Below are 15,616 nucleotides of genomic sequence, written 5' to 3'. Positions count from 1 at the left end.
GCTTCCTCCATCCAGGCATCGGACCCGGCTCGGGCCGTCCATACCGTAATGTCGTCGGCGTAGAACGCGTGGTCCACGCCTTCGATTTGCTTGAGTAGATCGGGCAGGGGCAGGAGGGCCAGACAACGCAATCATCCGCGAAGAGCTGGATAGACGATGTTAATCCAGATGGCAAGTCATTTATAAAGATAAGGAACAGAAGCGGGCCCAGGACCGATCCCTGGAGAACCCCGGAAAGCATTTATGTTTCCGTGGACACTTGATCACCAACGGCGGTAAATTGAGTGGATGTTGCTAAAAAACACTTTATCCATCATTATATAAGCGGGTCGAGGTTAAGAAAGCAGAGTTTAGTCATTAGATGTCGGTAAGTTACGTGATCGAATTCCTTTGAAAAATTAATGTTGATGATATCAGTCTGAAAAGCGCAATCCAAGTTTAAGTGATGGTCACTGGTCAATTCGAACAACTGTTTTTCACATGATAACCCGGGGCGAAATCCGTGCTGCTATCTGAAAAATAACGAACTTTCCTCTAGATGGCGGGTAATATGGGAGTACATAATGTGCTCTAACTGTTAACATGCAACGCATGTCAGCGATATGGGACGATAATTTAACGCGTCAGAACGGTTACCTTTTTTGAAAACCGGTGGGATTTTCGCGACCTTCCAGTCATCAGGAATTCTGCCTTCTGAAAGGGACTTGGTGAAGATTATTTGTGAGATGCGACTTGAGACTATTCTGGTACTTTTGAGGAACTTCGCCGGGATATTGTCGTGTCCTGGAGCACTTGAAACGTTTAAGTTGTAAATGAGCTTCGCAATTCCCTGAGTTGTGATGACAACAGGCGGCATCACGCTGAAACTTTGTCTAGGTGGTACTGGTACATCGAGGGCAGCCTGGGAGTTAAGAATAGACAAAAAATAGAAGTTCATGACATTAGCTCGCTGAGTTGGAACGTTTCAGCCATCCGGAAACGCGCGGAATGTTGTGCGGCTGATTATTTGGTTTTAGAATATTACAAAGATGTTTTAGGGTTTACTTGAGCGATATTTTTTAATTCCTCATGGCGAAATTTCTTTTTCGAATGCCTCAGAAGACCGGCATTTCACGCAGGCAATTTGAATATTTCTCCCATTTCACTGCTGAAAGTGACGTGTGAGTTGCACGAAACAATCTGTTTTTCGTTCGCGATAATCTTTTCTGCGAGTTAGAGTACCAGAGTTTGCCTGTGTCACCGCGAATCCACACCAGAGGGACGTATTTATTGGTTAGAGTTTGAATTTGCTGTTTGAACAGCACCCAGTTTTCGTTAACAGATTTTTAACGAGCCGACTGGTGAAAGTGTGCATAAAGCTATGCTAGATCGGAGTTAATGGCCGAGACGTCCACCTTGTTATAGTCTCTGATGCACTTCTTTAATGGCTGCTTTTTGGGTATAAGTAAAGATAGGCGGAATGTTACGACCTTGTGATCTCTTAGTTCCATGGCAAGTGAAACCGACTGAACCAATACAGGATTAGAGACCAGAACAAGATGGAGTATATTAGAAACTCGAGCCGGCGAGTGAACCGACTGAGTGAAATTGACTAGTAGGGTTAACTGCAGAAAATCTTTGGACGTTGCTGAGGATACGGTTAAGTTAATCCAGTCAATGTCGGGAAAATTAAATCGCCGCATAGTAGGTTTTGGCGTTAGGGAACCGTGAAATCAGATCGAGTTGAACCGAGAGAAGGTCATCATTGAAGGAGCGGTCAGAGTTTGGAGGGCGATAACCTGCTATAAGAATGTTTGTACCTGTTCTGAGCGACAATTTAACTCACACAATTTCATGACTGCAGTTGTACATAACGTGATGGGAGGTTAAATTGGATTGAATAAATACCACCCACCCCTCTCACCTCTGCGCGTAGTCCTATTGCACCTGTAAGTAATGAAAATGAAGTATCATGCCGTAGTTCGTAGTTTTAGGTGTTTGGATTTAGCCATGATTCAGTAAAGACAGCAATAAAGCTATTGATATCGTGTAGAAAGGCTTCCCCCACCTTATTTGTAGGTAAAATGCTACGAATGTTGGAGAGCACCCCTTGGAGCGGGGAAGGCGTCGTAGGTAAGATGTGAAGGTGGGCATGTGGAAGCACGTGGGGATGGCTACGATTCAAGTTCGACCACAGAGTCAGTTTCAGCATTGCAAATAAATCGCTTGTTGCCAACGATACGCTTGTCGAACCTCATTTTCAAAGAAAACTTCTTTTCCTGCGCGTAAAGGTAAAGCTTTATTCAGGCTAGGCGCACACGTGCAGAATAATCTTCGCGCATAGCAAAAGATGTGCCCCTAAGTTTTCCGCCACAAGGGAGTTTTGACTTATGTTCAAACTGTGAAACCTCCACGATTATGGGACGTTTCTTGTTTGCTTGGAAACGTTCCAGTCTGTGGGCCCGCTAAATATTGTTAGTATTAAGTGACACCCCAAGTTTTTTAGAGCAGAAATAAATAGTTTTAGCCTCGATCTGCGCCCAGGATTCTCCATCCGCGTCAAGCATTCCAACGAAAATCAAGTTACAACGCTGAAGCTGATTTTCTGAGTCATCGCATTTTTCGGTTAGGGCTTTTACTTCAGAAGAAGCTTGGAAATAGTCGAGTCGGTATCTGAGTCACCATCAGGACGGCGCGTTTGATGTGTTTCCACAGTTTTCTTAAATTTGGCGACATCGGGTGGCAAGGCGATTAAGTTGTCTGTATTCGACTGCGCAGCCCGTATCAACGCCAGTTTGGCTAGGATAGAATTATGGGCGAGTTCGAGGCGAGAGATGGTATTATAAATGATTTCAAGGGTCGAACGGTGCCAGTTTCAGCGTCACTGGGTCAGTGAGTCAGTGAACTCATGCCTGCGAGTTTGGCGCCACCAAAGCACCTCACTTAATCCTTCTAATCAGCGTGTCATCCGCTTTCGAGGGCTTGTCGAGTCCCAGCGTCAACGGATACGCCAGTAAATATGTATAGGAGAACGATTGTAGGCATTGCACCATTTTCTGATTATGCGAAGGCCTCACACATTTTTTTTCATAAGTGTCACTGTGTTCATCACGATCTCCTATCTTAATTTATGAAATTATTGGCCACAACGCACTTCGTCCTTTACGAGCTTCGTGTTTTCGGCTAGGAGTAGGATTTGCTCCGAAAACATGCTCGGACTGGTGAGGTCATGCCAGCGACCCCCCCCCCCCCCCCCCCCCCCTTCCTTCTTCCCATTGAGATGGAGAGGCTAGGACCCGATTCCCTGTGCGGGCAGCGATAAAGTGTCTTTGTTATTGGCGAGACTTCTCGAGAACTTAATCGGAACCTAGTTGCTGCCACTTGTAAGTGTTTCGGCTTCAGAGTGTGGTCCTTCAATTAGGCTTGTGCTACTTGCAGGCTGGCATCCCGAAGGCTGTTTGATTGAGTATATTTGTAAGCTGAGGATATAATTGCCCTAGCATGATGTAAATGCACGCTGTTGGCTGATATCTGCGGTTTTGCTACATGCGATGTATCTTGAGCGGGAAATACTATGCGGACAGAAAAGAAATTGAAGGTCCATAAACGATAAAAACAGATCGTGTTTCCTCTTCATATAAGTAAACCGCTGCCCAAATTTGTTTTACCGTTTTGAAACATGAAAGCACACGTTAGTTTGCACTGTTGGCTTGCGATAACGCCGGAGCGCACGCACGCACGCACGCACGCACGCACGCACGCACGCACGCACGCACGCACGCACGCACGCACGCACGCACGCACGCACGCACGCACGCACGCACGCTACACACGCACACACACACATGCACGCCCACAAACGCACGCACAATTAGCAACACTAAGCATTTTTCCTTCTCCGCATCATTAAGGCCACATTTCGGCAATAACACTGACGTATTCATGGGTCGGCGAGATGACAAAAACGAGACATGATGCTTCAGCACAAAGCCATAGCGCGTGGAATCGGGTGGTCTAACCTTTACTGCTGACTCTTTAGGAGGTACAAAGGAAATACCGTGAGTTCTAGTATTTTGTAGCAGGTAGATACGGGGCCGACACCTTAGTTCAAAAGGAGTCATCAGCCACAAACCACAGCAGGCGTTTTGGCCCCGAGCCACGAAAAACAGCAAGACCACCTCGCTTTCCATCGGATACTGAATAATCCTACAAGGGCTTGCGAAATATAATGATAAGGAAGCGTTTATTTCAGAGCTGTGCCACTCGCAAAGGTTAATTGTGGTTAAGGATATATATATATATATATATATATATATATATATATATATATATATATACAAACAGCCTGGTTAGCTTACTGCTTTTAAAATAATAATCCTATCTGTTACTCACCATGTGCTCTTCAGTGCATTTATTCTATGTGACCACTCACTGCAGCTGCTTAGAAGCAGCGCAACAAAAATAACAGTCCAGATGGATGGATGGATTTTTGGAACGGTCAATTCGAGAAAAACAGATTGTGCTCTTTCGTTAACAGCTCCACGGTGTAAGATACGAGCCGACATTGAGGGAATGAAATGGTAATCATTAAATAAGTCTTCCAGGCCTCCCAGTGCATTGGCGTCACAGGGTCAAATACGAAAGAAAGAGATATGAGCACCGTGTGACAAACAATGAGGTTATCGTGTCTAAATGAACAAAGACGAACGTGCCATAAAGACAAAATTTAAGATAAAGTTGAGGAGTACTGCTGCTCAGAGAACTGAGCTCAACGTCGTCAGTTTGACGGAGTCTCTTATCTTGAGTAAATCAATTCTTTTCAAACTTCACTTAAGGTTAAGAATTGCGTCCACTATGAGCTGACTCATCTCAATATTTGCGTTGAATGCAGAGGCCCACTAGAGTAACGCGCCAGTTTCATGATTCCTAACTGGTGTCGACGTGAGCACCAGCCGAGCAAGCTGGCCGACAAATGCGCAGCTTAGCCAGTGATGTACATTTCTGGGAAATAGAAGCTGACGGGATGGTTATTCGAACAACTATTTTTGTTGGGAAAGCTTCATATCTATAGACGCTGACTTTGTAAGTCTCGGTACTGGAGTGGTTCAGAGCTGATATGAATGGAATTCTAGTGTAGAGCAAAAGCATGGTTGATTGCACTTGCGGGCTTCGGTAACTAATTCTACAGAGCTATTCACGTAAACCTCCACGAATTTTACTTCTCTTCGTTTCTCTCACAATTAATTTACGTTCTAAAGTTCATTATTGGAAGCTGTAGCCAATTTGAAGAAAGGTTTAAAGCTATGCGCATATTGAGAAGTGGCGAGCAACTAGCGTGAGCTATCTGGCTCATCGAAGTCCAGAAGTCCCGCTGCGCTAAGACCCCAGAAAGAGTACGTCGCGCCGTTTTGTAAGAAGACTCTGAAACGTGGAAATCTATAGAACCAGAGAACAGTAATGACATGACATAAAATAGATGGCTACCATGTGGCGATTTTGCCGTCAGCAGCTGTTCTCCTGAAAAATAACTGTTCCTAACACCGCATCGCGCTGAAGCATCATCCTTAAGGCTCAATGAAATGAAACTCGTATAGGACTGGGTGCAAATCGTGAAGTGTGAAAGGCATGATAGAAAAAAAAAAGAAAGAAAAGAGAACATTGTGGCATAAAAATCAGGCATGTGGCTGTGCCCATGCATTGAAAAATACTATGCGTAAATTCAGTGTTACCTGCAACATATCATACTAATATGAGGTGAGCCGCCTCCTACGCGGTTATCTGCTACTCACCTCTTCGTCCCAACGCGTGCTACATGTTAATCTCGTCGCCTTTTCAAGGGCGCTCTACATTTATCTTATCGGTTGCCAATCACAGCCCCATTGCCTCGAGCTTGAATGGACTGTTAAAAAATTACGGGGTTTTACATGCCAAAACCACGATCTGATTATGAGGCACGCCGTAGTGGAGGACTCCGGAAACTTGGACCACTTGGGGTTCTTTAACGGGCACCTAAATATAAGTACACGGGTGTTTGAATGAACTGTTGCTTAGGCATGGCGAACAATGCAGCTAAACGCAACTGCACCTTTGAATTCAAGGAAAAGCGGCGACACACCCTGACGAGATATTTGCATAGCATACGTCTTTGACGCCAGCTCGGTGAGCTAAAATGGCGATGAGCGGCCACAGACATCGAATGTAAATGGTGCACAACACTGCGTGCTGTTCATAATCGCCATAATTTTCATTAAGCTCACGTAAGGACAGAGGGATCTCTCCTAAAATGTCCCCGGTTACTGTACTCCTGTCCCTCGTGAACAGGACCGGCCCTATTCCCACAAGTCATGACTCATGGGTCAAGCTGCATTTCCAAGTACGAAAGAAATCCATGAAATACGAAAAAGTGCCACGCGACTAGTCACGCAGCACTTTTTCGTATTTCACGGAACTCCCTTGCAGGCATGAAAAAAAAAATAGCTGAGGTTTAACTCTTGAGTACCTAGTTATCATGAGCGAAAGGTCTGTTTGGCTTGGTTTTGCAAAGACTATGCACACAGTTTTTCATTAATGCACACTTCCGCGTTTGGTAAGCTTCTCTATAACGGGTTAATCTCGTCTGCCTTTGCTCCGGTGTTTCAGCAGACAACTTTGCCTTTGCTTGAGATTTCGCAGCCTGCCGTCTAGCTATGTCTATTGGATGTTGGATTCAGCCTGTCGCTTGCACTGAAGCGCATGCACAGATGGCCCGCACCGTCCAAGGCGAGACTCAGCGACCAAGCACCGGTGAAGCAGCCGTTAAACCCTCGCCTATAGTCACGTGGTACCACAGTGGCGAGGCTCCGAGCGAGCGCAGCTGCGACGCCTCACCGCAGCGGATCACGTGGCGTGACGTCACACCTGCCACACTTACGCTCCGGCCCTCGCGCTCCGGCGGGTCAAGGTCATTGCAACGCGATGAATGACCTTTGCGAGACGTGGCGTTACTAGAGCTTTCACTCTAAAAACTTTCACCTAGTACGTATTGAGCAACAGAAAGCTGGATAGTGAATTTTTCGGCATCAGTGGTCTACAATTTTCTGATTGACACTTTTACACATTTCACCAGTTAGTTAATAATGATTAACTAATTATCTAATTAGATATGGGCGAAATATAAAAATATAGTCTGGCATGCAATACGCGATGACAAACAGCATTTCGTTCGTTCTGTCCAGCAATGTGGCACTTGCATGTTTTTAAATTTCGGCACAAGTTACATGGGACACATGGTATGTGTTTTTACGACACTGCCTTTCACATTTTACTGCACTTTAGAGCTCGTATGAAAGCCATTAGTAGAATATTTTTAGAACGCTGGAGCGCTGAGTGTAGGATAAATGATGTATACCAAATAAAAACAAATAAACAAGTAATACGCACAAGTTTTGGTGGTCCCCTAGCGGCAAAAATATAATAACAATGTAGGCGCTATATCCGTGGGGTGACAGCACTCCGTAGAAAATGTGGCAACGTTTGGCAAGTAAATAAGGAATCTGGTCAGCTTTAACGGGTATACGTTTACGACTCATCTGAGTATACGTCCATACAGCTCTCCCCCATACGTGGTCAGCGCAATTGCTTGGATGAAATCTGACGTAAAGTTAAGTGGTCTCTTAAAGAATGCACCCGCGAGAGCTGGAATAATGTATTTTGACGTCTTGCTTATTAGACTGTATACAGGGTGTCGAAACTATCATGCACCAAGATTTAAAAGTATGCAAATGCCACGTAGCTGGACAGAACCCAGGTGATGTTGTTTGCCATCGCTTGGAGATGCTGAGATTATTTTTTTGCATTGCGCCTAATTAAATAATTAGTCCTAATTAGCTAATCAACTTCTCAAATAATATAGTTAGTTGAAAAGTGTCAATGAGAAAATTGTAGAACAACATGTAAAACTCCCGATACAGCTCTCTGATGCTCAATACGTGCTAAATAAAAGTGTTTTTCCAAGTGTGAAAGATGCCCGTGGATGCACGCAAAATTGCCTCGAGCGGCCAGTCGCGCGGCATTTTATATAGTCTAATAAGCAAGACGTTAAAATACATTATCCTAGCTCTCGCGCATGCATTCTTTAAGGGACCACTTTCATGAAGATCATGAAGGTGTGTGTAAAACATGCAACATCTCACGGAAGTGCATTTTCAGAATTACCAATATGAGTATATGCGTATTTACGATCAGTAGAACTGTGTGTGCCGCTTAACAGTATTATCTTGCGGTGCCCCACCCCGTGAACTGTATCGATCGCAAAAACAGTTAGAGGCATGCCAACAAAAACACGGCTGGAAGGAACAGTGGCGAAGTGTCAAGTGTGGCTGACTGGAGAATCCTTTCTTTCGAAACACAGCCCTACATCCACCGAGTGTTTTATAGCTCAGTACTGGGACGCTATGCAGGATGGCCCGAGTTCTACCGGAGTTAGACCTGAGTTACATCCGAATTCGTGTTACGGCGGTCAGTCAAATGAGATAGTCTGGAGCATACGAAAGCAGCAGTTAATAAATAGGCAGCAAGAACGTGCGTGCGGCTCCAAAAACGTATCATAAAAGCATACGCTCGGGGCAAATTCCGATTACACTATGCAACTACATGTAAAACGCAGAAATACTTTTATGAGACAACCACTGGGCCGATTTGGATAACATTTGTTGCTTTTAAGACAGAAAGAAAAGTGTTATCAAGATTAGGAAGATATTTAGGACTTTGAAGTTCCAACAGAAATTGCCAAAAAGTGGTAAGTTGAAAAAATAGAAACACGAAAGTTACATACCTATAAATCTGCACCAAACACTCATAGCGTAGTCCTGCAGACTGCATCTGTTAAAGCACCTAACGCGGGCAAATTTTCTATATGAACCTTTAGTGTACGTGAAATTGTTAACTTGTTTACGAGGGTTTCGAAAACTCCTACTCAGAAATTAGTGGTATATTTCCGAGCGACGTTTGGTACTTGAATTTTGTCCACTCTAGATGTGATTTTAGGTGCAGTTTACATCTTTATTGATGAGTTACAGAGTTGTAAATTTTACACTAGGCTTCTTGTTTCTTTACCTTCCCATACCTTCGTTGACAGTTGACAGTTGACAAGAACTTCATTGAAAGGTCCCTGAGTAAAAAAAAAATTGGGGGGGAGCCGAAGGCACCCAAATCAAGTTGGTGGCTCCTCCCATGACGGAACGGGCCCTCTGGACGGCCTGTCGTTGATACGTAAAGTCCGCGCATTGCAGTAGGGCGTCCCACTTGGACTTGTGGAGATTAGAGCCCGCGTTGAACGGGCACCGCCAGAGCATGCGATCGAAAGAGCAGTACTCGTGCCCACATTTGGAGCACGATTGCGGGAAGTTGGAATCTATCCAATTTAGCGCGTTGGGGGTGAGGTACGATCTCGTCAATACTAGTTTATAAAGTGTAACTACAACTGCATACATCTACATAGGCCCCAATATAATTACACGTTCTTGTTGGAGGTGGCGTATACAGGTAGCTTTTTGTATCGTTTACTAGTTTCAGCTATACCTTGTTGCACGTGCGGCTATTCTTGGGAGAACGTAGAGCTTTTTCTAATAAGCTGCCCTACATTTAAACAGTAAGGGTGTGTTTTCAAGACAACAATGATGACCCTTGATGATCATCCTTTGAACATAGAAAACTATGCTTGGGCCATGGCATAACGCATCATTACATAGATGGACTATGAAAGATTTACTAACCCTGTGTACTGAAAGGGGCATTATATGTCAGTTTGACAATTATTATGTCATTGTGTTCTTGTTTATTTATTTTGTATTATTGTATAAGACAGTTTGCTTAATTTGTGGTTAATTGTATAAAGCACAGCATGTGACGTCTTATTGCTGGTTTTTCTATATTGACTGTTTAAGCATTTTTACGAAATCTACTCTATTGCCAGATCCTTTTTCATATCATCCATGGTACCATCTTTTGATCATTTGACAATTGTTTGTCGAAAAACCGGCGACACCCCCAACAGTTGCCAACATCATTAGCAATTTCATCCAAATAAATCACTCACTCGCAGAGCGGTAAAGCGTACTGCCTCGAAGGCAGCCCTTATTTAGGTTGCTACCGGCATCTGATAGTTAGACAGAGTGTAGGTCATGCTGAGATAGCGATAACTTACAGCACAACAAGCTGTGTTGCTCTGACTGCGTGTCCTATTTGTATTTGTAAGCCCTTTAGCTTGTGGCGTTCGTTTCAAGTACGCTGAGCGCTTCTGTAAGCGTTCCCTTCTTTCGATGGAAGGTTTTTGACTTAGGTTCCCTACAAGGTAAGAAGCACAGTCATCCGAAAACCTTATTCTTGCTATTAGTTATTCTACCTGCATCTACTTTCGAAGTCAGTAGGGATTACACGAGTCGTATATTATTCACAGCACGCACTCAAGCACAGCACTTCTTCTGAGCAGTAAGTTGGGCAGACAGGCGAACCTGGCCGAATTCGCAAAACGTTTTGTTCTGAAGTGCTTTTTGCTACTGGCTAGTCGCCTTCGCTAATGATACATCCAACATCAGAGCCGGCTGGCATCGGCTCTCACGAACAGTTCTATCGTACGGACATTGTTTTTTGCGTACACGGGCGCTGTATTTGCTCAGTGCTGGTTCAGAATTTAGTGTGTCCAAGCTCTAGCAGCCATGGCTGTTCTAATAGCTTGTGCACACATCCAAAGCCTTGCCGCAATGAAAGAAAAGTACTCTCTTTGGTTGCTTGCCAAAGGCGTTGCAGGTGAATAACCTACTATAGAGACTTTGCATCATGCTGTATTCGTAGTACCGTATCTTGCCACAATATTATCCGCACACGCGCCATGCACGGACTTCCTGGCTGCGCCGGAAGATGGCGCAGCGGCTCCAGAGGTAAACGCGAGAAAAGAGCCCGGCTACATACTTGCCCCATACCATGACAGTTTCTGCCGAGGCAAACGGTGTGTCGCTACATCGCGTCAATCGTAATCGCATTAGCGTCGACATTGATCGTGAGATGGGTTCTGCCACAATTTTTTTTTCATCAGCATAGTAATTACCACCGCCACCTACACTATACCTCCGAATTGTGCGAGAACACGATCACAGACAACTTCACAGTTATCCAGATTTCAAGCGGATACGTTTTGCAAGCTCACCGGCTACCATTCGTAAATTGCAATATGTGCCGTGGTAAATACAAAGCTAATTGATGAACTTTTGTTAATTAGTTCAATATGTGTTTCGATTTGTCGCGCTAGTAATGTCAGCCTCTTCGAACAATCTAGCTCAAGGACAAGAATTATGCTACGGGCCACAGGCGAGTTTTGAAAATTCCACAACGCTTAAGAATGATCACCCGCCATGTAATTGTTTGCTGCCACAGCCAATACAGCACACACCTACATTATTTACTCATTTATATTAGATTTATAACTATGGGCATGCGATGACGCTGGGTGTCCTGTCCGTGTCTTCAGCCGAGACGACCGCAGGCGAGGCGGCGCGGGGCTGTCCCACCGCTGCTGGCGGCGGCGAGACAGGCGACGGCGGCAGGTCCGAGTTCCCGGCCGACCTTTTCAGCCAGCAACAAAGGCAACGGGGCTGGGTGGTGCTGCACGTCGCGGGAACCGCGTACGCGCTGGCGCTGCTCGCCATCGTCTGCCAGAAGTACTTCGTCCCGTCCCTGGAGGTCATGGCCGACTGTGAGTGTGCACTTTCTTTTTTTTTGTTGGTTCCGTAACAGCGCCCACTTTGCACGCAAATAGAGTGACAGTGCATGGGACAGACTGTATTGACTAGATCATGACTGTATATTGACTGGATCAAGGACAGTGAGCACTTTGTTCGATCCCTCCATCTCTCCGGTCCAGTGTGCTGTTACTGTCTTTAGCTATAACGTGCCTATAACAACTAGCCCAAGTAATCACTCTATTGCACACGAGCTGCTTCATAAGCATTGGTCCAGCAAAGCAGCGGAACTGACAGCAAGTGTTACGTAGCGTGATCGTTCCATGGAGGAGAGATAATGGCGTCACTTGGTGTGTTTACAAACTACGGCGAGTTCGAGGCAGAAGCGCCGCTAGACGATGTTTCGTAATGCGCGTCAAGGCAGGGCTGAGAGCTGTCACGCGCCGACAAGCCTTGACCAAATAATTACAACAAATGTATTAAATTCTCTTCGTCGTCTTAGCAGGTCTTTTCCAACCCTTGCCTGCAATCAGTTGTTGCTTTAGTTAAACAAAGTATTTGGTGTTTGTCTTTGTGGCGCGCAGTGTCGGTGGACCAATTTTATGTGGCAGTTTCTCGAACAAATATAGAGCCACCCCGTTTCTCACGTTGTCTTTGCGAAATAGACAGCAATGATACTTTGAGAAACACTGGATGCATCTTATACATGGCGGAAAGACATCTTATTGCATTGCGATGACAGTTATATGGACACTCAGGGCGAAATTTAGCGTAGGCGTCGCCATGAGGGTCTGTATAAAGTCCAAGTGCGATGAGACCCTATCGCACCCCGCACGCCGTATGTTGTGGGTGCAAGTAGGAGTCGCATGAGGGTGAGCTGAGAAGGATGGTGGCTTGATGCGTGCTCAGTGTTGAACGTCATGTGACAAAGCGCGCGCAAGGCGGGATAAGGGGGGGGGGGGGCGGAGGGGGCAGGTGAGTGCACGTCACCTGCTCTATAGCCCGGCCGTGCGTAGCCCGCGCCTTATCTTGGGAGCAATCTCCGGTGGGTGCAAACGTTTGGCGAGCCGAGATGTCTAGTGGGTTCATGAGCGCTGCCTTCGCGCGCGCTTTGTGCCTGGAGGTCACATAATCTCAAGTTGCGGGGACGCACTGAACGGAGAGGCAACGTAAGCGGTCGCTCCCATCTGCATTCTTTATCCCGCCAGCGTTGTGACAGCGAAGTGCCCACGGTCGTTGAGTGAGGGTTGTTCATGCTTACCAGTGCGCGCGGGACACCATGCTTTCTGGTTTAATCAGTAAGCAAGTGTTTACTGCAATTTATATGGATAATAATACTATGAGCCTTATACTTCACGTAATTGTGTAATACTTTGCTATAACTATCAATGCTTCGCCTTTCAGAAGAAACTGCGACTTTGTGTGTAAACGTGCAAGAATGAAAGTCTGACTACTGTTGAAGTGCTTTATTATGATTTAGATTTGAAGCGCATAATATAAATATGTGAACTATAGAGGCGCTCACAACTGCCTGCGCAAGGGGCACAATTCCAACACGCAATTAAAACAAATAAATTATGAGAGAAGCGAAGAAACGAATTGATTTGAAGATGCAGCTAAAGCCAGGTTCTAGTGACGGCCCGGGAAAGCTAGAATGAGATTGTTGAGTAGCTTATGAATTTCCGGTCTCCCTAAGTGACGGGGCACAATTTTGCAAAAACCTGCCGCCTGGGTTGTGTCAGTCTCCTGTCATGTGATATATGATACAATTCACAAAGAAGGACGAAGCGGGATATGAGCCTCACAAATAACGGGTTCTATACACAGAATGGTTCAACGAAACGAGGCCGACTTGCTTCATAGGCGTACCCCGTGGCCGACTGCTAGTGGGGAGGGGTACAGGGGTTCACTGTGCACGCAGGTTGCTCCTCAAAAGCTGGTCAGTGGTTGGCGTTAAAAATATAAAATTAATTGGCTGCTGATTCTTTGCCAGTATACGTACATGCACAACTCTTGATCGTTACTGAATTACTTTGAAAATAAAATGAGAACTTCGGCGGAGTGTCAGCTGACATAACAAGTTTGCGATGCCGCATATGTCCTTTTTTTGTTTTTGATGGCTCAATGCGGAGTTGATCTCAACAGTTCACATTTCACTAGTAGCATGAAACAAAGCACGTTTGCACGTTGCAGATTTGCACATTGCCACCTTTCATTAGCTTGATATAACGATACTCACAGCGAAAACCTCACCATAGATTTATACACAGTGAAAACCTCACGATAGATTTATACGCTACTAAGCTTGTACGCATATTTCAACTTGAAAATACCACAACGTGAGAAAAAGGCCAACAGATCGTCCAAATTTAGTCCACCTTATCCAAATGACAAGAATGTAAGTAAATATGTTTCCTGGTGAGCAAGAAAATGACAAGGAGCTGTGTAATTCATCGTGCGGAAAAATGAGCTAGAACACTTATGGACACAAGTTGAAAGGGAAGGACAATATAAAAGCTTTTTTTCTTACCATAAATCCCTGTCAACTTGCTCAACTTCAGTCGTTCTTAACTGCAGAATGTTTATCATGTAACTTCCATGCTGCCTAGCATGTCGGGTATAATACTCTGGGCGGCAAATAACGTCCCAGAACCAGACGCACGCAACAATGCTCTAGAATGCATCGAAACATATCTCTATGGTGACATATATCCCTCAGACTTCCGAGTTCCCACCGACGTTGCCGGAGCAACTTTCATGGCCATGGGCACATCGGCACCCGAATTGTTTTCTTCTGTCTTCGGTAAGTCGTACTATACGTACAACAGTGCTCAGCGATTGAAACGCGATACTCGGAGGGCGTGGCTGCCGGCACTTTTTGCGCTACTGGTAGGCTCTGGGGACACCGAGCTCATGCATTTTTAGTATCGCATGAGAGCGAGAGCTTTTGTGATGCGTTGCGGCTGCATTTGGCCTCTTCAGAGACCATCCAGCGCTCACTGGGGGCGCAAAATGCGCCGGCCGCCATGTGGTTTGAGTATCGCGTTTCAATCGCTCAGAACTGGACACTGAGCACCTTACAATCCTCACGCTCGTAACACGTTCAGCGGTAGATATTTGCGGGCAATGTCTTCCGTGCGCTTGCTTTTGATTTTTGCTCATTCGCGTCTGCATATCTCTCTGCGCAATGCGTCTCCGCTATGAGCATGGAGTTCATTTTTTTTTACCTTTTCAGACGCTATGTACACAATTGTGTACACCCCCAACAACAGCAAAAGCATTGATTAAAGCATGGATATTTAAAATGTGTCCTTTACATCTTGACACACTTCTGATTGAAATAGTGCTGCAAGTTTGAATTACAGAGGCAAATTGTTCTAGTGAAACGAGTATGAAGGTGGATGGTTGGGTATTTTGCTTGGTGTGAGTGTGTCTTTGTATGTAGCGGTTCACTTCTTTCACTGTTTTTCACAACGTGTAGCGCTAGCTATAATTTTCGAGTGGTTGGATAGGTGCTTTTGCAGCCTGGTAGACATGCAATAGTTGATGTTCGCATATCTGATATTCATGTAGTGAGTTTTCGCATGGAGTCCACATTCAGTAAACTTGAGAAAACTCCCTAAAGAATTGAAAACTCTTAATCTATTCTGCAGCTGTAAGCTTTTTATGAGTCTGAAGATGTAAAAAATGCGGTGAAAGTAAGTTTTAAATCAACAAAACTGATTGGCGTCTGAAAGGGTTAAAAAGTTTCTTTCGCTTGTATACATTGTAGAGAAGCACGTGGTACTAAACATACGCATATGAAGATGCGCCTTCTCTGCTACAAGGACGGAATAACTGCGGAGAGAGAGAAATACGAGGCTAACGACTGGCCTACAAACATTGCGTACGCGCGGACATGGACATACAGTAAAGCAAACGTG

At 45.1% G+C, this 15,616-nt stretch overlaps 1 protein-coding gene across 1 annotated transcript in view; it reads left to right on the top strand.

The window, feature by feature from the left end:
* The first annotated feature begins 1,975 nt into the window (after positions 1-1,975).
* The window catches only part of LOC119440584 (sodium/potassium/calcium exchanger 4), a 43,648-nt gene continuing 30,007 nt past the window's right edge, over positions 1,976-15,616 (top strand). The window contains exons 1-3 of the mRNA XM_037705482.2: positions 1,976-2,112; positions 11,483-11,707; positions 14,413-14,496. Of these exons, the coding sequence (XP_037561410.2) occupies positions 2,064-2,112; positions 11,483-11,707; positions 14,413-14,496 (358 nt within the window). The 5' untranslated portion in view covers positions 1,976-2,063. The remainder of the gene's footprint in view (positions 2,113-11,482; positions 11,708-14,412; positions 14,497-15,616) is intronic.

The sequence above is a fragment of the Dermacentor silvarum genome, chromosome 2, assembly GCF_013339745.2.
Source record: "Dermacentor silvarum isolate Dsil-2018 chromosome 2, BIME_Dsil_1.4, whole genome shotgun sequence".
Taxonomy (NCBI): Eukaryota; Metazoa; Arthropoda; class Arachnida; order Ixodida; family Ixodidae; genus Dermacentor; species Dermacentor silvarum.
This window is presented reverse-complemented; position numbering and strand designations above follow the sequence as displayed.